Source organism: Myotis yumanensis, unplaced genomic scaffold (assembly GCF_028538775.1).
Source record: "Myotis yumanensis isolate MYYU_CA2020_CCGP unplaced genomic scaffold, mMyoYum1.0.hap1 SCAF_2, whole genome shotgun sequence".
In the NCBI taxonomy this organism is placed as follows: domain Eukaryota; kingdom Metazoa; phylum Chordata; class Mammalia; order Chiroptera; family Vespertilionidae; genus Myotis; species Myotis yumanensis.
In genome coordinates this window covers 170,887,862-170,915,192 of record NW_027223753.1, presented here as the reverse complement: position 1 = coordinate 170,915,192, position 27,331 = coordinate 170,887,862, and the positions used below count along the sequence as shown (strand labels likewise).

General features: G+C 38.8%; 1 protein-coding gene across 6 annotated transcripts in view; it reads left to right on the top strand.

Annotated features, from left to right (window-relative positions):
* LPP (LIM domain containing preferred translocation partner in lipoma) overlaps nt 1–27,331 on the top strand; it is a 669,364-nt gene that overhangs the window by 205,632 nt on the left and 436,401 nt on the right. For all 6 annotated transcript variants that reach the window (XM_070406593.1, XM_070406588.1, XM_070406590.1 and 3 more), the window contains one exon: nt 26,119–26,320. In XM_070406593.1, the coding sequence (XP_070262694.1) occupies nt 26,128–26,320 (193 nt within the window). In that variant the 5' untranslated portion in view covers nt 26,119–26,127. The remainder of the gene's footprint in view (nt 1–26,118; nt 26,321–27,331) is intronic.

Genomic DNA, 27,331 nt, shown 5'->3' with positions numbered 1-27,331 from the left:
TAGGGGCAATCAGGTAGGCAGACCAGTGGTTAGGGGTGATCAGGTAGGCAGATGGCTCCTTGCAGGCTTGGTCCCACCCCCAAGCAAGCAGTTAGGGGCGATCAGGCAGGCAAGGAGAGTGGTTAGGGGTGATCAGGTAGGCAGACAAGTGGTTAAGGGTGATCAACTAGGCAGACAGCCCCTTGCTGGATGGCTCTGCCCCCAAGAAAGTGATTATGAGTGATCAGGCAGGCAGGCAGAGTGGTTAGGGGTGATCAGGCAGGCAGACCAGTGGTTAGGGGCAATCACGTAGGCAGACAGCCCCTCGCAGGGCTGGCTCTGCCCCCAGCAAGCAGTTAGGAGTGATCAGGCAGGCAGGCAGAGTGGTTAGGGGTGATCAGGTAGGCAGGCCAGAATTAGGGGTGATCAGGTAGGCAGATGGCCCCTCACAGGGCTGGCCCTGTCCTCCCCCCCCAGCAAAGAAAGAGGGAAGCCCAGGACAGCCAAGCCATCACACCCCATGCCTGTCGCCTTCCGGGGGAGGCCACCAATGGCAGAGGAGGGGAGCAGCGCTGCACAGAAGGCAAGCAGTGGCAGTGGTGGGGGTGGGGCCAGCTGCCTGCAGCTGGGGGAAGGAAAGCCCCGATAGGCCCTGATCTCAGGACGGGCCTAGGGACCCTACCCAAGGGGTCCCAGATTGTGAGAGGGTGCAGGCCGGGCTGAGGGACCCCCCACCCCCCAAGTGCATGAATTTTTGTGCACTGAGCCTTTAGTTTTATATAATGGAATCATACAATATGTGCTCCTTTGTGACTGGTTACACTCACCATAACATTTTCTAGTTTAATCCATGCTGTGGCATGATCAGTAAGTTTTTGATTGCTGGAGAATGCAAGGAAGTTTACCCCGAAATGATGCATTAGCGTGAGCTAAGAAAATAACCTTCCTTAGAAAGTATGGGCTGCATTTTTATGGCTTTTCAGAGTAGGACCTTTGGGGATGTTATGGGAAAAGTAGTTGGAAATATAATTTGGTAGCAGATTATGGAATTAGTAATAATTTGAACATTTTTTTAGGATATAGATGTTTTTGAAAGGAAAGTAATATAACTCAATTTGTATAATTTGAAAAAAAAATTGATAATTAAAACTGTAAGGTCACCCAGATTGGTAGTGGAGAGCAGGATGTGAAATTGAGAACACAAAACTTTCAAATACTATTTCCTCATATTCCATGGCTTCTTCCTTTTTATATTTGTTAGGTGGAGCAAGTAGAAAAATCACAGGTGATGTTTTTTATCTGTTACAATTATTTTTAAACTATTAGAAACATATGAAAAGTAAACTTCTATAGTTTATAGTTAGAAATGCTATTCTTTCAGTACTTAAGATGAGGCAGCCTTTTCATGATAGTGACCATTATGTATATTTTATTACATCTTGAAGAAATAGGCCACTTTGGCCCATTTGGTTTCCTTTGCAGGACCCTCTAATGTGCTGTTTTGCATATAGAGTGTGTATTAGTCAGTTTGGGTTGCCGCAACAAAATACTAATATCGTGTGGCTTGCACAACAGAAATCTATTTTTTTTTTTTTATAGTTTTGGAGACTGGAAGTCTGAAATCAGGGTGCCAGTGTAGTCAGGTTCTGGTGAGATCTCTCTTCTTGGCTTGTAGAAGGCCACAATCTCACTATGTGCTCATGTGGCAAGGGGAGAGAGTCAACTCTCTGGTGTCTTTTCTTATATGGGCACTAATTTCATCATCAGGGCCCTACCCTCAGAACTCACCAAAACCACATTACTTCCCAAAGACCCCATCTCTATCTTTACATTGGAGGTTAGGCTTTAATGTATGAATTTTAGGGGGGGCATAATTTATTTATTTATTTTTTTAAATATATTTTATTGATTTTTTACAGAGAGGAAGGGAGAGAGATAGAGAGTTAGAAACATCGATGAGAGAGAAACATCGATCAGCTGCCTCCTGCACACCCCCTACTGGGGATGTGCCTGCAACCCAGGTACATGCCCTTGACCTGAACCGAACCTGGGACCTTTCAGTCCGCAGGCCGACGCTCTATCCACTGAGCCAAACTGGTTTCAGTGGGCGGGACATAATTTAATCCATAGCAGAATCTTAGTTTGTTTAGGCTTCCTTTCAACTCATGGCTTTGAATGTGTTCCTTATATTCATTTGACAGATTCCTGACAATCAAATGAAAGTCATAAGTATCCCAAGTGTAGTTGACCTATGAAGCCTATATTAATCCCTGATTGCCTCTTTCTGAACTGCTCATGTCACAGGCTTTTGCAAGAAGAAGGACTTTAATGGCCATCTGGTTCAAGGACTATTAAATTAAGGATTACTCGCCTGTGAGCTTTCTGAAATTGTTTGCACAATTTTCTATATTTGTGTGGAAATATATTCCCTCCTCATTACCACATGCATAAAATTCTCAAGTGGTTTATGTTCCTCCAAAGAAGAAGAGACAATTATGTAATAATGAACTTTTTAAAAAATATATCAATCAACCTTTATAACTGATCCTCACAGATTTGGAGGCTCAATTCTAGGGCAGTTTAGTCATCTTGCCCAACATCACAGAGCTAGTTGGTGACAGAACCTAGATTCACACCCTGCAGCCTGATGCCAGAGCCCGTGCTCTTCACAGTTTTGCATTCTTAACTTCGTGACCTTTGCATTATTCTGTTCTACCTTTTCTACACTCTGGGATTGATTGACCCTTTTATAATAAATATATAGTGGAAGCCCAGAGAGTAGTGAAAAGTGCCCAAGATAATACTGATTAAAGACACAGCTGTCAACATGTGACAATAACACAAACAAAACCAAAGTCAAATCATGAGACTTTCACACAATTTTAAAAGTTAAATTATACTTGAAATCTATATAATTTTATTAACCAATGTCACCCCAAATAAAAATAATATAAATGTTTAAATCATATAGTAAAAGATAAAAATAAACTGAATTAAATGAAAAATCCTTTTTTTTTTTTTACCATTGGTTCTACCACTGATGCTCTTCTTTCCTCCCTTTTTTCTTGTCTCCTTTTATTCTTCCCTCTTCCTATTATTTCTTCTCTCCCTTTCCTTTCTTGCTTCAGCAAGTGTTATTGAACACTTACCTCATTTAGAGCTAAAATGTAATTATTAGTAATGGAGTGTTTTAATGTTCCTAAAGTGGTTTTATGGTCAGGTGACCTGGTGAATATTCTATTCCTCTGTGACCAACAACACCTCTTTATCCTAGTAGGTTCTCAGCCGAGCTGTCACATATGAAACAGTGTTGAGGGAAAGCAAAGTACCAGAAGCCAATGTCATTCCTTGGTACAGAGCATGATCCTAATATTCAATTTGTGGTACCATTCTTTCAAATAGGCAACTGAAGGAAGCTCCACTTTTATGTGTGTGTGTATGGAATAAAATGGGAATTATTTTAGGTAACTTTTCAGAGTTGAGAATTTTGCAAATGAATTGCTGGATGTTCGAGGATGGATTTTAGAAGAAAGGTCAGGACTAGAGTTGGGAACTATCAAAATATAATGAAAACATAGCAGTAGGTGAGATGGCACAAGGAACTTTTGAAGAGAGAGAAAACCTTTATTTTTCCTTTTCTTCTAGGGTGTGGCAGCGCCCTCAAGTTTTATTTGACCAGATTACCCTTGCTAATTGATCCTAACTTAGGCAGCATCCACTAGTCTGCATTATAAATCTCCTTTTGTCATTTAATTATGTGTTCATCCACGTCACATGGATATTTTCTAACGCTGGAAGAGTGGTGGCAAAATATATGGAACTTATATTTATTTATAAATTAGTAGATCTTTTTGAATATGGACTTGGTGATTGGCTATTTGTGTGATTGATTGATTGATTGATTGATTGATTTTCTCTCTACATAATATTCCAAGCCTGTAAAATGAAGTTAGTAATATTGTCTACCTTGACTGTCTCAAGAGTTAGTGTTTACTTTTTGAGTATGATATTGGATGTGAAAGCTTTTTAAAAGGACTCTTTAAAGAAATCCATCTTTTCCCACATTTACATAGAGTAATGGTTGTTTTCACTCTCCAAATAAACTGGAAGATCCTCTGAGTTTATATACACTTCTTCTGTAGCTTCCTTAGTACCTAAAACAATGCATGTTATGTATATTAGATGTTCATACATGATTTTAATTAAGGTCTTATTTTTTCTCTTCCTCTGCTTTGTTTTGGGGGATGGATTGTTGTTATTGCTTTAGCATTTTTTAAAGAGTTTTTCTTGGAAGTTAGTGGAATGTTAACTTCTTAAAGAGTTTATTTTTTGCCTTTCCTGGTCCCCTCTGTTGTGTCTTACTCTGCACATGTGCAGTCCTCCACCGTGTAACAGTCTCCTGATACTATTACTCTTCACTGGCAATGATGACATTAGTGTTATTACTGACACTCAAATCCTATAGGTACATAGAGTTCAACTGCCTTAGAGAACACTAAGGCTCAGAGAGGGTTCATGTATATTTGGTTCAAGTTAGTTTGGATGCTTGTTCATGAAAAATGCCCATATTTCCAATGATGCTTACTGGTATTTAGTATCTTCTTGCTATTTATTATGATTATTGTTACTAGAGGCCTGGTGCATGAAATTTTTGCACTAGGGGCGGGGGGCTGTCCCTCAGTCCAGCCTGCACCCTCTCCAATCTGGGACCCCTCGGTGGATATCTGACTGCTGGTTTAGGCACGGCAGTCGTACATCCCTCTCACAATCCAGGACTACTGGCTCCCAACCACTTGCATGCCTGCCTGTCTAATTGCCCCTAACTGCTTTTTCCTGCCAGCCTGATCACCCCCTAACCACTCCCCTGACAGCCTGATTGATGCCTAAATGCTCCCCTGCCAGCCCAATTGCCCCCAACTGCCCTCCCCTGCCAACCCAGTCCCCCCTAACTGCCCTTCTCTGTAGGCCTGGTCCCCCTAACTGCCCTCTCCTGCCAGCCCGGTCACCCCCAACTGCCCTCCCCTGTAGGCCTGGTCCCCCCAACTGCCTTCTCCTGCTGGCCTGGTCACCCCTAACTGCCCTCCCCTGCAGGCCTGGTCCCCCACAACTGCCCTCCCCAGCTGGCCATCTTCTGGTGGCCATCTTGTGCTCACATGGGGGTGGCCATTTTGTGCGAGGGCATTATGGTCAATTTACATATTACCTGTATTATATAGGATTGTTATTAGTCTTTAGAATGAAATTACTGAATTTTGACACATTAACATTTGATGAGGATTCTATTTTTGAATTTAAATCCATTCTCTTATGGCTCAAATTACACTTTTTTTCCCCCATCCTATTGTGGTGCACCTATTCCTAGACATAATCAGGAATGATACCAGACATAGAAGATATTTTGCCATGTATAAGTATAAATTTTAGTATGTTTGTTTTATCGTGATGAATTTTGACAGCATGAACACATAGAACCCATTTTAATTAATTTTTTGGGTAATAATTATTCTCAATTTTCTCTATATTAGCTTCACCTCCTTAGCAATGTTTGCTACAAAAAGATACACATTTTATTTAATATGTATTTTCTTCAGCAGGCACTGTGTAAGATGCTTTGTCTTAAAATGATGATTAAAGACTAGTTCCCACCCTCAAGGAGCTTTGCATCTGGTAGAGGAGACAGACATCTTCACAGGAAAATTCTAGCACTAGTTGGGCTAAGACACTGTCAACATTAAAGCTACAAAAGTATATATTAGGAGTTTGTGAGAAGAAAAGATTAAGCTTGAGTAGAGACTCTCAGAAAGTTGCCAGTATACTCATTTTTTCATTGTATTTGTAACGCCCAAATTCCGACTTTCTGCTAAGGCGAGTCTTCTTTTTTGTATAAAAAATTTCTAAATCTATTGGGATGACATTGATTAATAAAATTATATAAGTCGCAAGTGTACAATGCAACATCTGTATATTGCATTGTGTGCCTACCACCTGGAGTTAAATGTTCTTCCATCACCATATGTATACACACACTGTCTGTCTTCCTTGTTAACCATTTATTCTTGACTTTCTTTTATTGGGTGATTTCTTTTACCTTGTTCTTTTCTAACTATTACCTCCACTGGGATCTAATTAGAAGCCCTCAAAATTCAAAAGCCATTAGAATACATGTAGACTCCAAATGTTATCTATCTTTAGGCATTATAGAATATCAGGAACTAATTATGGTTATCCATTGTGTACATAGGTATCTAAACACCTCTTCTGCCAAATTTCTTGTCGGGCTTCAGTGGGAAAAGTCAAGGAAATAGTTCTCATTAGCTTTGAATTTTGAAGGAGTTTTTCCCCCTAGAATTATAACACTGCAAGTTGAGATTTTGTAGGTTCTAAAGTAAATGTGCAATGCCAAAGTTTACCTTTATATTAAGTTAATTCTTAGAACTAAATTTGCTTTATGACTTTATGAGAAAACTATAGGCTTGGTGCATGAAATTCTTGCATGGGTAGGGTCACTAGGCCTGCCCAACGATCAGGGCCAATCAGGGCCTTCCGGCTGCTGGCCAGGGCCTTCCTTCTTTTTGCACTGTCCCCTGGTGGTCAGTGCATTTCATAGCAAGCAACAAAACACCCTGGTCGAACTCCAGAGTGGACAATTTGCATATTAGGCATATATATATATATATATATATATATATATATATATATCCCCTCGGTGGATGTCTGACTGCTGGGACCATATATATATATGGTTTTATGACTTTATGAGAAGTTTAGTTCCAGCACATCAAAGCATTTCATAGGATTTTTAAAGCCATGGCTCCCTTAGGGCAGTAATTGAACATTGTTATTTTCATGTACTTATTTATAATATATAAAAATATTACAATGATCCCAGAGTCTGTTAGCCCTTAGAAAAATGACAATACAGAATGTCTTGTAGGAAAGAATACTGCCTCTCAAATCTAGAGACTTGGGTTCTAGTCCCAGTGCTGCCCAAGACTCAATATATAGGCCTTTGAAAAATCAATTCATGTGCCTGAACCTCATTTCCTCCCCATTTAACAGCAAAAGAATTGCAAATTATAGGTCTGCAAGGCACCTAAAAATTGGTCTCTGCTTTAAAAAAAAAGTATAAATAATGTTGCAGCATTGTGTTAAGCTCCTTTAGTAGAAAAAAATGTCACCAATAATTCTACCTCCTCGATATAGGGGCAAGCTATCATTTTTTGTGTAGTATTCTCTTCCAAACTTGAGCTATTAGCATAAGTTACCATGGTGCTATGTATCACTTGGCATCATACATTAAACATTTTCTATATTGCTGCATATTCTTCAGTGATTACAATTCAAATATCTGTAATATTTCATATATTATATCATATCTTGATTATTTCATCATTTTTATACATTGCTATTATAATTAATGTTGTTATGTATAGATGCAACTTAATCCATTAAAAGTCTTGAACATGATGTTGGTGGGTTGAAATATCAGGGTCAAAGGTTAACATTTTGTGGTTATCCAAACCTGCTGATGACTTGTGTTCTAAAAGAGATATTTCTTTTGTTCTGCAGCAAGAAGGTATGAGTCATTATCTTCCAATTGTGCCAGCATTAGATACTTTTTTGGGGGGGAGGTGGTGGTATTAGCATCTCTTTGGTTATTGTGAAGATAAACATGTCTCTTAATGTCTCATTTCTAATTATATTTTATATATGGCCTTGGAAAATGAATATTTTGCAATCATTGGGAAGTTATTCACAGCAAAACAAAGAATTAATGTTTTAATGAGAATTGTGTATGGCTTCTATAAAGAGGTTCTAGAACTTTTTGAGTCATCCCTTGAATAAACTGGAAGACACATCTTTTTCCTAAATGAAAATATAAAGGTTGTTAAGTAGTTATTTTTCCCTACATTTTATGTAATCTCAAGACAATTGTTATTGAATATTAACAGCAAAAAAATCCAAAATTGTTTGGATAAAAAACAGGCAAAATAGCTAAGAGAAATTTGAAAAACAAGAGTAATGAGGAACAGGGACCAGCTGGCCAGATGCTCAAGCACATTATAAAGCAGTCTTCATTGAAATGGTGAAGTGATGGTGATGGACTAAATGGAGACCATTGCAGTAACACAACCCACCCCAAAACAGAGCAACTGGGTGCAGAATTGAATATGAGAAAAGGGACCAAAGGGAAACATTCTGAAAGGCAGCACTATTCTAATGGCTGTGGGATAACTGGTAGGCACTATTGAAAAAGAGTTATGTCATGAATATGTATCAAAATAGACGCTGATAGGAATGAAAGGTCCTGTTATAAAAAATAACAATCTAGCAAAGGGCATAAGAAAAAAGAACAGATTTATTATATCTGTAACAATGGAAAGTAATAACATTTTTTTTTTAGTTTAGAATTGGAGGGTGCAGAATTTTTCAGTAAAAGAACAGGTAGTGAATATTTTAGGCTTTGAAGGCCAGGTGGTCTCTGTCACAACCACTCAACTCTGTTACTTTGCATAAACTAGCCATAGACAAGTCATATGTCTAATAAATAAATGGAGAGCATGTCTGTTTATGAAGGAAAAACACACTATTGTGAGTGTCAGGTTCCCTGAACATCCAACCCAAAAGTGAGTTTGATGAATTTTTTAGCATTTTGCCAATCTGTGTGACAAGTAGTATTTCATTGCTGTTTTAATCTGCATTTCACTGACTGCTATTGCAGTTGTTCATGTGTGTTTTGTTTTTATTTTTTTGTTATCTTTGTTTGCCACTGAGTTCTTCTCTTCAGTGAATTACAGGTAGGGTTGATTTATCTAGCTTATTTCTTCTCTTTTTTACCTAATATCTCAAGGCCCTAGAGACCTCTGTGGTAACTCCCACCCAGTGCAGACCAAGAGGGTTCTATTTTGCTTTCTGACTTGTAACCCTTCCTGGGACTTTGTGCCCAGGGGCCTGGGACTGGATTTTCAGCTTCTATCTTACCTGCTTCCTAGCCTGGATGCTTGCCAGTAGACTGAGGGTGCTTCAGTGTTAGGTGGTTTTGGCTGTGATCACCTACTGCTTAGGTTGCCTCCACCTCTGTTAGAGTTAGTTGTTGCCTGACTACCACCTGAGTCTGTCTATACCCTTTGGGTCGTACAATCCAGATCTGAGCATGATCCCCCTTTATATTTATATTTTTTGAAATATATTTGTATTGATTTCAGAGAGGAAGGGAGAGGGAGAGAGAAACAGAAACATCAATGATGAAGGAGAATCATTGATTGGCTGCTTCCTGCATGCCCCACAATGGGGATCAAGTTCACAATCCTGGCATATGCCCGGACCAGGAATTGAACTGTAACCTCCTGGCTCATAGGTCGACACTTAACCACTGAGCCATGCCGGCTGGAAATGCCTTTGTATTTTTGTTCATTCAGGTGAGCAAACCTAGGGCTGGCTTTCATACCTTCCAAGTGCATTACTTCAAAGAACTATCAGTAATGTTTCACTTCTGAGTTATGGTCATTATTTCTGTTTTCCAAGCGATATTACTGAGAAAGTGATGAAGTCACACAAAAATTCTTAGAGAACACATGCTATGGGATGATTATAATTACTGAGGTGGAAATGTCCTCTTTTTGGTCCAGTGTCTCCAGGTCCCTGGTGTTCCACGGTCACCAAGGCTGCTCTGGCCCCGCCCTGCAATCTTTCCATTGTTGTGTAGGCTACAGGAACTGAGATGGTTATGACAGAGCCAGGCTGGTTTCTCTTCTCTTTTGGACATCATTTTTTGTTACAATTCTGATCACAATTTCTTCCCCTAGATTATGAAATTGTAAAATCACTGCTATATTTATATTTCCTTTCGCTGCTGGGCTATGAGAAGTACCCTTCATAGCTTTCCTTTAAAATTACTTTATTAATAATCTTCCTTTTTTGCATATATACATATATATTTATTTATTTAGTCTAGATCTAGATCATCTGCTGTTTACAGAAGGCTCTTGTGTCCGGTATTTCACTAGATCCTCATAAGCACTTATGAGGTAAACAAAGCAGATATTGTCTCCGTTTTATGAATGAGGAAATTAAGGCCCAGTTGAGGTCTGAAAGGCCTGGGTCTAAGTACTCTCAGAGAAGACAGTATATATAACTATTCCCCTTATCATCAGATAATGAGGCAGACATTTTCAATGTCAGAGATCCTGGAGAAACTGTGTTTGTTCTCTGGTGTTCGTGATGACTGCTGGATTTTGGATTTCCCTCCAAAATCCAGCTCTAGTCTGCCACAGTGCATAACATTTTGGGGTCACTGATTCCTGTTCCTATTTTAAACTATGTGAGGTTTGTGTATTTTGTGACCTTTGGGTTCTGACCTTCTTATTTAGGGAACTGCAACTTTAAGAAGTTTTGTTAGGACTTGAATCCAAGTAAATTCCCTCCTGAGTACAAATACTCATAGTGTTGTGGAATGTTAGAGCTTGATGGGACTTTTATCCATCTAGCCTTCTTTTAAGAAAAACAAAACATTTTTATTGATTTCATAGAGGAAGGGATAGGGAGAGATAGACTCATCAATGATTATAGAGAATCATTCTATTGAGGCAGAGAGAGAGAAACATTGATGTGAGAGAGACATATTGACTGGATGCCCCCTGCATGTGCCCAACCAGGGCCAGGGATTGAGCCTGCAACTGAGGTATGTTCCCTTGACTGGAATTGAATACTGGACCCTTCAGTCTGTCCACTAAGCTAAAGCAGCTAGGCACAGCGGTTCTCAACCTGTGGTGGTTGAATAACCCTTTCACAGGGGTTGCCTAAATACATCCTGCATATCAGATCTTTACATTACGATTCATAACAGTAGCAAAATTACAGTTATGAAGTAGCAACGAAAATAATTTTATGGTTGGGGGTCACCACAACATGAGGAACTGGTTTAAAGGGTCGTGGCATTAGGAAGGTTGAGAACCACTGAAGGGCCATCTAGTTTTCTTGATAAGAAAGTGTGGCCAGTTAGTGATAGAGCTGAGGCTAGAATGTTGAGATCAGATGATGAGGCTTCTTCCTGGCCTGCTCCCTCACATTTAGTACTGTGCTGTCATAGCCTGCCTCTTCCCACAAGACTTGGGGCTCTGAGAAGGTGGCCCTGCATTGTCTCTGTGCATGGCTCTAATCCCTAATGACGATCAGATGCATAGGCACTTAGGGTTTGCTTGCACAAGGAATTATTTGAACCTGTATCTTGTTGATAACATGGCAAAATATATTTTAAGGATGTTGACATAGTTTTGCTATGAAAAACAAACCACTTTAGTTTTGTCAGAAAGGATTTAATACACAATGTTAGGTAATTAAAAAAAAAAAAAAAAAGGAAGGAGTGTATAGAGCAGGTTTAAGGCTGAGATTTCAGTAATGAATCCCAGAATCACACAGTTACTACCTTTTCCCCAATCAGCACAGCAGGAAATCATGAGGCTAAGACACAGGTGAATACAGCACTGTACTTGTGAACCAGAGATAAAGAAGCCACAATTGGAAAAGTAGTAACTGGACCATGAGACATGAATCTAGCTGCTCCCTCTACCGCAGCTACTTCTTGACAACCACATGGCTGAATACTGAATGTGGGAATGTGGATACAGAACAATCCCCATTCTCCATGGCCATTCTTCCAGCAGAAAACAACCCAAGTAGTGGGAACAAGGCCTCCATCTTACTTTTGTCTCCCAAATCTCAAGTCAGCACATTTATTTTGGCAGAATCTCTTCTGCAATCAAACGCTACCGGCAAGGCAGCTTCTGCAATATGGCAGTTTGAGTGCTGATCCACCATATCCAACCCAGTAAGGGTTATGGTTTTCATATTTTGGACATGTCTTACAAAAAGGCTCTGTGTGTAGTAGATACTAAATTGAGGGCGGATTTACAATTTTGTTCTATTAGATCTCTATTTGTCGGTGCAATTAATTACATAATAGAAGGGAATGCAACGGCTTTACTTTAGGGAATCCCTAAGGGGAATTCCTATTTATCAGTAAAAATGCCATAAGGAGGGAAGATCCTGAGCTGGGAGAGTATTCTAAACTGTTTTGGTTTCAAACATCTTGGAAAGTACAAGAAGGAGACATGCAATATTATGAGTGCTGTTGAGAGTTCCATCTTTGGCAAGAGCTGTCAACTTTCCATCTTGTGTGCTCTCCTCCCACCCCCACCGAGCCACTGTGGGGTAAATATTTAGAATTTTCAGTAGAAATAAATGTAAAATAGTTTAATTAAAATAAGTTAAATAGACATATAGCCTGTGGGCCTGTATTGAGTTATTTTTACTTCAGCTCCCTTAACTCTTTGGTAACCCTTATTTGGAAATGAAAATCAATTATAAGTAAGTTCTCTCCACCTTTACTCTGGTACCATAGTGAAAAAAGCGGGACACAATTTATTTCTGTTTCTTGTCCGCTCTCTTATTTTTCTGTTCCAAATAAAGAATCAGACAAAACCTGTTATCCTTCTACTTGGAACCAAGTAGACATGACACAATCACTGGTGATACCGATGGAGGTAGGAGACAGGAGTGGATAGGTGGCAAAAACATACTTGAAGTAAACAATCTTATTTTCTTAGAAAAGTCAATATTCTCTGCTTCAGGAGAAAGAGACTGAGTATGTAGAGTAGTTGCTACTAGCTTCTGCTTAATTTCTTTTGTGTCTTGTATCCTTCTTCTCCTGTGGAATCATTCATCCCTGCTCCATGGGCAGCATATGCTTCTGGAGCAGGGACGCCTCCAAAGCCTCTACTTCCCACTGCACAGTGCACTGCCCTCTGAGCAACTGCAGTAGTATTTATTGTTTTGTTTGTTTGTTTTTGTTTTTTTAATATATCTTTATTGATTTCAGAGAGGGAAGGCGATATAGAAACATCAATGATGAGAGAGAATCATTGATTGGCTGCCTTCTGCACATCCCCTACTGGAGATCAAGCTCATAACCCAGGCATGTACCCTTGACTGGAATCGAACCTAGGACCCTTCAGTCCGCAGGCTGATGCTCTATCCACTGAGCTAAACTAGCTAGGGAATGCCTTATCAACTCAATGTGCCGGAGATCTTTGGCCACACGGAGGCTTTGGGAGAGGACCTGAACATAGCAAAGATTCTCTTGGATTCAGTGACCAACACCTCATTATTACAGTGTTATAAGTAAAGTGACTATATATATTATAATCTAAACTGGGACACTTCTGAGAGTGAGAAGAGGCACTGTTAATAATCATACTGAAACAGCAGGCATAAATTGGATGTGTGGTCACCTTAATTATAAGGAACTGTAGCGAACACATTTGAAATGGGAACGAAAATGATTCAGAAGCAGAGTCTACCTTTTTTGTATTCCAAATCCTTGAGTTTACCTTCTCTTTTATCTAATAATCACTTGCTAGGCATTTAAGATAAGATAGACCATGCTTTAGGTAGGCACTAGGAAATTAAAAAAGACACCATCTTTGTTCTTTATTTACTTAAAATCACTTCTGTGACATTTTAGAGCAGCTGATGTTCAACCTGGCTCATAGCATAGACAGCATAGGAAGACAAGGGGAGTACAATCCGCCCTTTCAATCAATGGCAGATGGAAGATATTTTAAAAAAGGTTGTGCTGCTGCTGATGTGCACCTTTGTAGGTAGGCTGACAAAGGTTGTGCCTGTACTGCACAATGTACAGACTATTTTTGTCGTGATTCCCTAAACAATACGTATACCAAAAGCTTACATATTATTTACATTATATAAGGTATTATAAGTAATCCAGAGACTATTTAAAGTATACAGGAGGATGCTCATAGGTTATATGCAGATACTATGCCTTTTTATATAAGGGACTTGAGCATCTGTGGATTTTGGTATCTGAGGGGCGTCCTGGAATCAATCCCCTTAGGATGACGGTAATGCACATACCCTACAAGTGAAAAGTAGTCTGCCAATGTATGAAAATTTAAATAAAGTCTGAGGAACTGTTTTATCAATTCATCTGTTTTATTCTTGGGATTTTGGGGAAGATTTGGCATGAAGAAACAGTTTTGTACTAAAGCAATATTTGAAAACGATTGGTTTGAGATTTTAAATTTTATGTTATTGTCTTAAAGCTCTAAGACTAGTTAAAGAGAAGGAAAAATTGGATTTTTTAAACTTAGAACACAGGAAAATAAACTGAATAGGAAACTAAAAATCATTTTAAATACCTGGAGAGCAGCTCTACATGAGGGATTATGATTACAGAGGCTGCTTCTCATGGGAATACAGGTTTCAGCTACACATAACTTTCTAGCAGCTGCAACTTTTCTGCCATGGAAGGGCCTGTCTTATGAAGTTATGAGCTCCTGGTCATTGGATATGTACAAGCAAACTTATAGATGGTGGTTAAATGTCAACTTAAGCTCCACATTAGAAGAAAAACCTTCATTAACAATTTGGATATTAAACTTCTCTATTGGTAACTGTGATGTCTTTAGCTACTACCTTAAAAATGTCTACAGTAAGTGTATGTTTTGTTTCCCAAGAATATTAGCCAATTCAGTACATTCTTCACATATTGTGTTGGGTTTTTTTTTTTTTTGCATGGTGGTCAATAATTGATAAAAATGCAGAAGGTACAACACCCAAACTCTCATCGAGATAAATTTAAAAGGGAATAACATTCACTGATGTCATTCTGAAACTCATCTGAAACTGCCTGGCTTGCTTTCATGCAACTGCCATTGGTCATTGCAAATAGTTTTTGTCTCTGTTTCAAAATCTTGAAATAAAAGGGAACAACTTCCAATATGACTTAAGAAAAGGGTCACCCATTAAAAATGGTTTCAATTGTTTTGCTATTAAATGTGAAATTGCAAAACTAGCTTCTCTTACATAATTTGAATTTATAACACATTCTTATGAGAAGCTTGTCTGTTTTTTAATACCATTTCAGATACTGAGAAATTTCTCAGGCTCTTGGATTGGTGTTAAAGCATTATTTTTTGTTTTAGAACGTATAATGCATGAAGTGGAATCTCTTTGTTTTCTAAACCAGTATTCTCATGGTCATGAAGGTTGAAAATTTGTCTCTCTTCTCTCTTTTTATTTTTCTAATATTTGGGCATTTTTATTTAACAATGTCATTATACTTTAACCTTAGGATGAAGAAAATTTTGGGTTTAACAGAAATTTAATATGACAGTTAAGTATTAGAAAAACAAAGATTAAATTGGAAACTTTATAATAATATCATTACATAAATTCAATAACATTAATTCAAATTACAGTGTCCAAACTCTATGCATAGGCTGTAAGCTAGTTTATGACCAGTTGTTGTGACAATAGAGTACAAACAGCACAGTTGACAGGTGACAGTCTTATGCACAATATGATGTTCAGAAGGCTGAAGTATAATAGTTAGCTCTATGTATTGTTGTTCTGATTGCTCTTAGCAATTTATGTAGCCTGAATAAACATTGCTTCGCAGAATCACATATAGTATTGTCAGATATCAATATGGCCTGAGATTTGTCAAAAGTGGACTCATTTGCTCTAGCCAGTTTGACTCAGTGGATGGAGCATCAGCCCATGGACTGAAGGGTCCTGGGTTTGATTATGGGCAAGGGCTCATATCTCCATCACAGTCTCCTTCTCCACCCAGGTACAGGAGCATTTGTGAGGCAACCAATAGATGTGTCTCTCTCACATTGGTGATTTTGTCTCTCTCTCCCTCTCTCTCCCTTCCAGTCTTTCTAAGAGTTAATGGAAGCTCTTTACCTGACCCTCAATTCTAAATTAGAGCTTTGCTGGTAGAGTAATCTTGGTTATAGGTTCCTGCTATTCACCACTTTGACTATTTCTTGCCACACCTTTCTGGCCTGCAAAATTTCTGTTGAGAAATCAGCTGACAGTCCTATGGGCACTCCCTTGTATATAACTAACTACTTTTCTCTTGATGCTTTAAAGATTCTCTTTGTCTTTAACTATCACTACCAAACCAGTATTACATGAAATGTTGAAGGGTATTCTTTAAGAAGAGGAAGAAGAAGAAGAAAAAATAAAGATAAAAATTATGAACAATAAAATGGTAATAAATACATATCTATCAACAATTTAATCTAAAAATCAAAATAATCAAGCAAGAAATCTAATGAACAAAATAAAGTGATAAATAAAATAGAATCAGAGGCATGGACACATGGAACAGACTGGCGAATCTCAGAGGGAAGGGGTGTGGGGAGTGGAAAGAGATTAACCAAAGGTCTTACCTATGGGCACAGACAGTATAGTGATGGAAGCCTGGCGTGGGGTAGGAACCAGGTGGAGGGGAGCAATGGGGAGAATAAGGAGGGCATCTGTAATACTCTCAAAAATAAAGATTTAAAAAATAAAGGAAAAATAAATAAAAAAGAGAATCAATGGAAAAATGTCCTCATGTGAGGATAAAAAAGAAAACATGGACTTATTCATTGAAGACAAAATTAACTATTTCTACTTTTGCAACTTATATCTAAAATAGAATTATTTTTCTGCTATTTTGTTTACTTTTACTGGGTTACCAACATGAATTTACAATAAAGGAAAATATAAACAAATTAAAAATTAAAATCTATTAAAACATCCCTCATGTGCTAATGAAATATTATGGCCATAATGGGCACAACAGACTTGCAAACAGATAACTAAAATTCAGTGTTTGTGTGTTTTAGTACAAGTTTGAACAAGCTGTCAGGGGAATGCAGACAAGCAAGCAGCAATTACCTTGTGGACTTACCCTCTTTGCGGTGGGTTTGGAATGAGAAAATTCTAGATATTACCAAAGAGATTACCAGGCCTCATCAGAGATTACATTGGTGACTTTCCCCACTGTCACATTTTCATCCCAGTGGATGGGTGATATATAAACCAGGAGTTTAAAACCCTTATGAATAGGAACCTTGTCTTTATAAATCCAGACTTCCACTTTGAGAAGTAGTTGTGCTGAGCTCAAAGGGCTCAAGGTATTGTTTGCCCCTTTTTCTCAGCTTCCTACAGAAATTATCTGTTGTTAGAATCAGAGACATAGAAGAAGCCTTCTTCAGAATACATATTTTGAAAGCATAGCACATCCTACAGACTAGCCATACCACTGTGGAGCATAAATGTTGTTGCAAGAAGGATGTTAGAGATCATCCTCTTAATGCATATTAGTTTAGAGCTGGCGAAACTGAGGTCTAGAGAGGGTAAACATTTTCTTGGTCACTCAGCCAAGTAGAAACATTGTTGTTACATGTGACCCAGAGTGCAAGGTTGGGGGTCACATGGTTTCTGTGCTTATTTTTAATGACATGGGTGCTGACTCTTTTGGGAGGGAAACTTTTACTCCTTGTTCATTTCAGTGACTTTTACCCCCTCTTTTTAGTTGTTGTCCAACAATCAAAACAATTACTAGCTTTTTTAGTGAAACTTTTTCCACTGCTAACACTTTTTAGAAGAAAAACTGTGTTTGAATCCTGCCTCTGATATGTACTAGCTGCTATGATAACTTTGATAAGCCACTTTAGCTTCTCTAAATCTTGATTTTTGAATATTCAAATTAGAAGGAACAAATTACTTCCTAAGATTTCTCCCAGCTGGGACTCTATGACCTCCTGGCATTGAATATCCTGTCCTGGCTGTTGGCATCATGTCTTTTTTCTTCCGTGACTGATGGGAGCTGTGGCCACACAGACCAATTGGTTAGTTGTTGGTTTAGTTTCATTCTCTCCTTTACCTTCTCCTGAGAGTCCTGGTCTTTTTGGTATTGTTTCCCTGTCAGAGCTGATTGTTCCCTTTTCATGTGACATTCTGAATCTGAGGTGAAAGTGCAGTGTGGAGCTATGGCTCTAATTTTGCCTCTCTTCTTTATCAGAGACAATAGTTTAGTTGTCTGGACTGATGCTTCTCTCCCTTGATGCTTCTTAGTTTACCTGGGATCTTCAAATGCAGTTGGCAACCAACAGTGTTGCCACTATTGAGGATTGTGCCTTTAGCTTTAACTTGCATTCATATTTACTTTGTGCAAGGCAGATTCTTATTCTACACTCTACACTGTACACTGTACACTCCATGGTCAGTGGGACTCCTAGAAGGTAAGGTATTTTTGTAAGAAACCTCAGCTCACTCAACTTTCAGAGTGGTAGGAGGAATCATAGAGTATGGGAGTTGGAAGGAATGGTAGCAGGCATCTAATGTTTAGTTTACAGATAGGAAGAGATACTGAGGTTCAAGAAAGTCTAGGGGATAAAATCATAGAGCCAACTAGTGACTGAGCTAGAAATTGCACCGAAGTTTATTGCATCTAAGTCCAGGGCTTTTTCCAGTATTTCCAAATGTCTCTCCGATAGTCTATATAAAGGGTTGGCATTTCTGTAGAGTTGTTCTCTAGTCACCCCTTCTGAGTAATGCCAGCTGTCCATGCAGAGAGTGGGGCACTTAGCCAGTGCTGGGACAAAGCTGCCTGGAAAGAGAAATTGAGTGAATACATTGACATTTTCAGCCCATGGCAGGTTCTGGTGTGCCCTTCTGGCTCTCTCATCTGACCTGGTGCATCAGTGCAGGAATGATTACATTTGCTGTTCAAATAACAATTGTGTGTAATTTTCAGCCTGCCTTATTCTTTAACGTTATCTTCCCACGCTTCCATCACATGCCAGGGCATATTTGCTTTGTAATTACACTGGTAGGGACTTACCTACATCGTTTGGAAAAGATTTGCCTAAAGTACTTATTTACTCCTGCATAATAAATCTTGAGTGATACCTTGGTAATCTCTCTGAGATCAATCTTAAACTCCCTCCCACAATGGGGCAGATTAAAAAGTCAGGGAAACTGGTGACAAAAAATAAAGAAAAAGGAAAAACAAAAGGCCGTGCTTCCTCACTGAAGAGGTAAGAAAAGTAGAGAGGATTTGGAACCTCCATGGATGTCTTTTGTTTTTATTGGGCGGGGGGGGCGGGGGGGAGCCTTGTTTTATAGTCAGGATCTTTCATGGAATCATAAGAGTGTGTGAGTAGAGATGCCATTATACTCATCTAAACCCACCACTTCATTTTCAGTGTTGTGTTCTTTTCAGGGGAGGACACTATGACCATAGAGAACAAAGGTTGAACTCTGACCTCATGGCATATCTAAGACTGTAAGCTGAGTCTGAATTCGGAAGATCAGGCATCCTTTAGCTGAATACCAAGATGTAGCAAAGGATGGATAGCTGTAGCCTACATAGGGAAACACATTGTATCATATTAATAGATTGTTAAGAGGACAGTTTTGGAATTCTAGGAAGGTAATAGTTTGCTATAAAGTGGAAAGATAGTGAAAAAAAATCAAAGTTATAGGAAAGTGCTATTTAAATCTTAATTGCTTATTTAAATGAAATCGTTGCTAAGGGAAATGAATCCTAAACTTCAGTCTGCCATCAACTAGCTCTGATGTTTAAGTCATATAATACCTCAGCCCCTAATTTCTTTTATCACTAATAGTGATATTAATACCTGTGTCTTTCTTCAGTATCATTCATTTATTCAGCAAACACTGACCAAGAGTCAGGTCTTGGTTTAATTGCCAATGGAAATTTAGGGGATAACACAACATGATTTAAAGATTATTATGCATGCTCAAATTCAGTTATTCTCAGCCCTTGAAATATATACATAAAGATCCCCAGGTGAGACTAATATACGGACAGTTTTGAAAACCGCTATTTCAAGCTTATAGCACTTGGTGTTAGATGATACCACGTAATGGTTGGTTGTTTTTAAACTTTGATGAACTAAGTAAATGTTTAAAGAAGAGTACAATATTGATTTTAGGAAAGAAGGAAAACTTGAGCCAATACTAGTTAGTTCTATTTATGTGCCTAACAATGAGGACAGTTATTTGGTATCTCTAGAGAGGTTTAGTAGCTTGTTAGTATTTAATGTCACTTTACCTGTGGCCCGGCATTTTCCCACCTGTAGAGGAAGGGTCTTGTTTACCATGTGGCCTTTTGTAGTCTTTTGTGCCTTGATTTTTTATGGTTAAACTATTGGCTTCATCAGTTTGTGATCCTGTGGCTCATGATGGTGTAAGTTTGATGGATTAGAATAAAGAAGACATTATTGCAGTAAGATTCAGGAGCTAGTAATAGAGATAAGAACAAAGTCTGTTTCTAATGGCTTCCTTTGGATTGTGGTGTTTTTCAAATAGAAGAGTGGGACCATGGTAAAAGACCACGGATTTGTGGTTGAAGACCTATGCCCAAGCTTTAGTTTTGATATTTGAGCACATTAATTCTTAAAGCCTTAGTTTCCAGATCTGATAAATGTGGATAATGATATAATATAATGGCTATGAAGATTATGTGGCCATTGGAAAATTGCTAAGCCTATAGTAAGTGCTTAGTAAACACTTGCTATTTATTGTCAGTCTGTGGTGTTCTTGTACCTGCTGAACAACTAGGAAGAGACAGACAAGCAATAGAGAGGGTAGTAATGGAAACTTCTTCAGTTCTTCTTAATGTATTTGCATTTGACTACAGTTCCTAAAAGACCAGTGGTTGGGTGCTCCAGCTCCTTGACTCCCTTAAGTAGCAGGCATTTTGCTGAGCGAACTACTATCTCTCTTGTTCTCGTCTCATGTTTGTGTATTTTCAGAGCTTCTGTGGAGATCTTCCCTTTCACTTCTTGCTTTCATGATGATTACAAACTTAGAGTGAAACTGATCTAGAACCAGAGGAAGTAAGAGCAGGGTAAGTTTTGGTCCAGCAAGACTAGCTCTCACCACAGCTTCTTTGTATTTACATTGGGTATCTCTTTGAGAAGCTAAGAAACCCCAACTGACATGTTCTAGTTTATTCCTTCACCAAACTTGTGAGGCTCCCTCAAACCCATTTGTCAAAGTGAAGGGCTGTAATGAAGATTTCAGAGAAGGAAAACACTATAAAATATTAGAGCTGATTGGGACTTTACTTACATTCATTTTGCAAATGAGTATCGTTTCTTACTGAGGGTTATGCTGGCAGAGCTGAGACTGGAACTGGGGCCATAAAGACTCTATCCTATTTGTTGTCTTCCTTGGATCCATCCTGCATGGATTAACTTTCCTTACCTTCATTTTTCACTCTTATTACATTCCTGTTCAAAGATAAAAGTTCTAGCTTCTTATTTCTCTATATAAGACCTTTCATGCACAAGCTTATTTTATCTTCCAAACCTTTTCCCTAAGTATTCTCCATGAGCCCCTCATTTTAGTACAAGTGGGCTGCTCCTTGCTTCACAGAAATGCCTTGTTTCTTCCTTGAGTTCACTGTATTTCCAGGCGTTATCCTTGTTGCTCCATTTACCTTTTAGAACCATCCAGCTTTCAAATACCCTGATTTTTTTGTATGCTTTGTGTTTTTTGTCTTTCTCTTGTCACATATATAAATATATCTCCCTCAGCTAGGCTTTAAGCTTCTTGAGAAACAGGATGGAATTTGATTCACCTGAATACAGGATGAAAATCTGATTTATCTCAAGCTCTAGTGCCAGACACATAAATGTATTCATTTATTAAATTAACAGACATTTGTTTTTGAGTACCTATCATGTATTAGGCCCTGGGATTGGAGAATAATAATTACTTCTTCTCTCAAGGATTCAATAGTTTAGTTTGAGATACAGAGGAACAGAGAGGCAGAGTGATGTGTGATGAGTATGGGGACAGTGTGGTATTCCAGGTGCCATGGGAGTGGAGTAAAAGGGTGTGTAACTTGAACTGGAGGATAGAGAACAGGGATTATGTCTTTAAGTACTAATAAGAAATGATGCTCAGGATCTAAATGATGCATCATAGATAGACATCGATTTTAATAGGGAGTTAGCTTGGTTGAAAGGGAACAGAGATAAAACCCAAAGATTTAGCAGAATTTCCAGCAGAATATAAATGCTGAGAAATGACCTTAAAAGAACCATAACACCTATACAATTATAGAAGTGATTGGAAATATGACTAAGATCTATTATTTAAGAAATTGTTATATCTAGATGACTTTACAATGAAATCTGGTAAACCTTTAAAGATCACATAATTTCATTCTCATCATTAAACTAATATAAAGAGTAGAAAAGGGTGAAGAACCCTCATATCTAAACTTAGTAATGATAAGTAAAGCAAGTAGAGAAAGACATTACAGAACAATCTTATGATTATATGTACAGAAAATCTGTAAAAGATATCCTTTTAATTCATTGACACATCAAAACACTGCAACTGAGATTGAATAGGACTTTTTTCTAGAAGTGCAAAGCTGGTTCAATTTCTGGAAATCTAGCAACATGATTCATTATATTGCTAAATTAAGGGAGGAAAAAAGAGATAATATATTAGTGGATGTTAAGGAAGGAGATAGGTTATAGAAAGGGATGAGTAACAAAGGAGATAAGCATTCATTCACTCAGCCATTCATGCATTGCATATTTTTATAAGAGCTTCCTAACTAGGCAGCCCTGGTATAGTGAGACCACTCAGGAGCTTCCAGCTTATTAAAGCAGATCAGCAGGTGAAAAAATAGCTTCTGTGTGGACTGTTATAAGTATGAAACAAATACTAGAAGACCCTAGAATTAAGCTACTCATTTTGGGGATAAATTTTTATAGCATCAGAGATGTTTGAGCTGGGTCAAGATTTTTAAAAAAAAAAGGCTCAGTAGAAAATAAAGGCTTTGAAATGACATTGTAGCAGTGAGCACAGCATGAGCAAAGTTCAGGGTCATGAATATTCATTATAAATCCTGGGAATGGTGTCACTGGGCCACTATTGACATTCTGAAGAATGATAGAAGATGCTCTGAAGATCATCTGCAACAGAGACTTGGCCAGACCCTGGCATTCAGAGGAGGTGGAGCCTCCATGGGGAGGGCAGTGTGGGGGTAATAGATGGTGCTGTGGAAGGCAGAAAAGATGGTGGAGTCAGTGGTTTCCATATAGATGCTTAAGTTTATATTGTTCACACTCTCCCAGAAGGATTCCACAGTCAGCTGGCAATGTGGGATTGCTCTGGAAATGTGCTTCTTTGCTTTCAAAATCACTGCATCCTATATTAACCCGTTTTTTAAAAGTTTCCATTTTGAAATAACTTTAGAGTTACAGAGAAGTGGCAAGGATAATATTAACCCATTAAAAATGTACAAATAAAATTTATACTACAAAAGTGCACCGTGCATTAAAATTTTCAAACCTTTATTTTACTCTACTTGTTCCCCACTTATACTCACTTGAGTCATGTTGAAAGCAGAACAGACTCTTTTATCCCTTTTTAGTAGAAGACCGAGAATCAACTTGAAAATTAAAATAAATAAAAACCAAAATTAGTGTTTCTCAACCCTGAGAGATGGATGTGGTTTTGGTCTCTTTTCCTTTTTCTTTTCTTTTTTTTTAATCTCAAATAATTCTAAATATGCATCTAGGTTTAACAACCATGAGTAAGCCAGCTGTTCAAAGATGTTTTTCTACATTGGTTTTGTGCTAGGCCTTGCAATGATGATTTAGGAATTAGTAAAATATGCTCCCTGCCCTTTTCAGGGACTCACCATTTAGTAAATGTATATGTGCACAGCGTGTGCATAGGATACAAGGGGGCGGGGTAGAGGTGGGGAAGAAAGGCCCTGTAACCATACTGAAAAGCTAGTGTCTGGCTTCAGTAACAAAACCCTCTTGATTGTCAATTTAAAGTCCTTTTCATTGATATTAATGTTATTTTCTTTTTTTAAAATCCTCACCTGAGGATATGTTTTTTATTGATTTTAGAGAGAGGAAGAGAGAGAGAGAGATATTGATGCATGTCATCGATCAGTTGCCTCTTGTATGCGCCCCTACCAGGAATCAAACCTTCAACCTAGCTTGGTGCCCTGACCTGAAATTGAACCAACAACTTTTTTGGTGTATGGGTTGATGGATGTTCCAACCAACTGAGCCACCCAGCCAGGTCAATGTTATATTTTTTTTAATTGAAAAAACTATACCTCCAACAGTTTGCTCTCTTCCCTCTAAATAGCACTTTACAATATATAAAACACTTTAATATTGTTATCTTTTTTTTATTGCCATAAAAACTTGGATAAGGAGTTGAGGAGGACAGAGATTTTATCTTAATTTTGAGGGCATGGAAGTATCTCAGGCACCTGATAAGGCATGGAGGCTGCTCAAGATCTTGTCACTTATCCCTTGTGAGCTGATGCTAACACCCAGGCAACACCGTACCTCTTCTTTCACATTTACCCCATCTCTCCATTTCCATGCTATGTGCTGAGGCGTTTATTTTTTTCTGCATTTCTAGTTCTCGTTGTCTTTACAGACATCTGGAGGTAATCATGTAGCCCTCTCAATTAATTCAGCTCAATTAATAAATTACTGGGTGGATTTGGGATTGGGGCGGGTGAGGGTGCCTTCCGGGCCTCCCTAGGCTGGAGAGCTCTTGCAATCAGGTTTGGAGAGCCTTCCCCAATAGCAGTCACTGAGCTGAGCTCAGCCACAGCTTTCAGGCTGCCTGCAGGGGTGATTGGCTCACTCTGACACAAGAGGCATCATTTTTCTTTCCTCACATTGTGAATTTTAATCTGATTAGAACAGTACCTTGCCGGAGTCCATTCATTGTCTTCACTAGCTGAGTTTAGACAGACCCCCAAAAGCTAGTAACCTTTGAAGTCCTAGCAAAAGGTCAGAACTGCACCACCCAGTTAATCTAGGAACCACCCAGTTAATTTAGGTAATAATAGCTGAAGCATCCCCACCTTAGTTCCCTTAATTCCTTAGATACTTGTGTAGATCCTTGTTGATTATTGTTGATCAGATATTCTGCCTATTTCTGGAAATTGTCATTCAAACCTCCTTACCTTAAGGCTACCCCAGACAAACCTCCTTACCCTAAGGCTACCCCAGACAAACCTCCTTACCCTAGGGCTACCCAAGATCAAATAAAAGCTTGGAGTGGCCTGAGCATCAGTGGAAGTCCCTCTCCTTGAGTTGGACTTGCCCGCCTGGTCCCCCAATATTGCAAAATTATCTCGTGTCTTTTTCTTTCACTTGTGTGCGGCTCCTCTTTCAGATACCGAACCCTACTCCACGCGGGACGTGGAAGGAAACACACTCGACAGTACCTGGTCTAGGCTGGTCTGTCCCCCTCCTAGTTAAGTTTTTCTTAAAGGTCCAGTGTGGTATCACTTCAGCATAGTTCTTCATGGGGCATTTCTTTGTCATGTGGAGCTGACCAGTGCATTACAGGTATTGAATATTCTGGCCCCTGGCCACTAAGTGCTAGTAACTACCCTAGGCATAGTGGCAAACGGTGTTCTCATCCTCCAAGTTCCAAGTGCCCCTTGGTGGGGGGCAGAATTGCACCTGCCAGAGGGACCATTTTAAAGTATCTTGCCAAGTACTTTTTAATGCCCTGTTTTAAGAATAAACTTTCGGAGGTTCCTTAATGCCTCAATAAGTTTAAGCTCCTCAAGCTTGCAGGCAAAGCTGACTGTGCTCTGGTTCCTTTCCACATTTTAGCTTTTACTAGCTAATTTTTCTTATTCCTCCTCTACCCACACTGAATGTAAGTCCTGTGTACATGTAACTTTGCTAACATTGTTCAGGCCCACCCTCTACTCAGCACTTGGGCTCTGTCTGAAGGCCACTGAGTCAATGAGGTCTTCTGTTGCTAGCAAGGAGTGATCTTATTTTTTTCTGCAGCAACACTTTTTTTAATCCTCACTTAGATAACTTATCACCTCATTTAGGTACATATCACCATTTAATTGGTGTGATAATTATTTGAATAGATCATTAATACAAATGAAGCTTTCTTCAACCTTATTGGTATAAGATTCTCTTACCATAGAAACTCCTTCAGGTTAGGGATTATTTCTTATTTATAGCTATTGTCTGAGGAGTGCTGGGCACTAACATAGGTACCTGTTAGAAGAGAGGTATTTAAGATTAGTTCATCGGAGTGCTCAATTTTTCTTCTCTTCTTCCCCTCTTTCATCTTCTCTCTTCTTTTTTCTTGTCAGAGAGCTTTTTCAAGATTTTATTGAGTATAGATTAAAATGAAATAACAATGAATTAAGCTATGTTGCCTCGTTTTCATGCTTCCATAAAAATAACTGCATTTTTTTTAAAATTTCAGATTCCAACAATGTCTCACCCATCTTGGCTGCCACCCAAAAGTACTGGTGAGCCCCTAGGCCATGTTCCTGCACGGATGGAGACCACGCATTCCTTTGGGACCCCCAGCATTTCAGTGTCTACACAACAGCCACCCAAAAAGTTTGCACCAGTAGTTGCTCCAAAGCCCAAGTACAACCCATACAAGCAACCTGGAGGTGAAGGTAAGTGTAGGTATTTCAGAGTTGGGCAGCCAAAGTGGGAGGGAGAGCTCAATATAATAAAAGTGATTGACAGCACAATGAGTTGGATAAAGGTAGCTCAAAAATTTGTAATGTGTTTCTTATAGTTGGTTGACATCTAAGAACACCTAGGAACCATCTAAGCCAACTCTTCTTTTAGGGTAAAGAGAATGAGACCTCTTATATGGCTATGGTTACACAATGAGTAAAGGCTAGAGCCAAAACTAGGACCCTGCTTTCTTCATTTGTAACTCACTGTCCTGTTGCATTATTCTCTACTTCCTCACATTGTCCTGCAGAAATGTGTCTACCTCCCAGTGGACTCTCCCCCTTTCCATTGGACAAGTGTCTCAAACTGCTGCCATGTACTCTAAAGAGAAACCCACATGAAGTGAACCTAATAAGACACCTAAAATTGGTTTGACTTCTCTGGCTATTTTTTTCCTCCTCTAAGCTGCTGTAGGATAAAGTTATCTGGAGAGCTCTGTGAGATCTGTATGTGTAGAAACGCACTGAGCAATGTGAGTGAAGCCTTGTGTTAGGGGTTTTAATAGCAGTACATTCAGTTAACATCAAGTGGAGTTTGGAGATCTGCATGAGCTTAGCATCCTAGGCATATATGTATGTGCACATTCAACCTGCTAAACCCCATAGGAAGCACAAAGAATGCCATATTGTTTGGATGAAGTGAGGCCACATTTAGCTAATCAATGTCAGCAGTTCACCCAAACTCATGAAAGAATGTGTTATAACTAACAAACAGAAGAACATTAGACTTCTGGTTGCTGAGACAGAAGCGGCAGTGAAAGAAGATTCAGCCCCCCTTTCTCTATTTTTTCCTCTCTCCCCTCATCCTGCTTTTTCAAAAAAAAAAAAAAAAAAAAAATTACTGTATTCTCTCCAGGATGTTTCTACTTCCTTCTTGGATGATATTAGTATTTTTGTTACAGCAAATTTGCGTGAAATCTTTCACACTCTGTGATAGAGTTCACC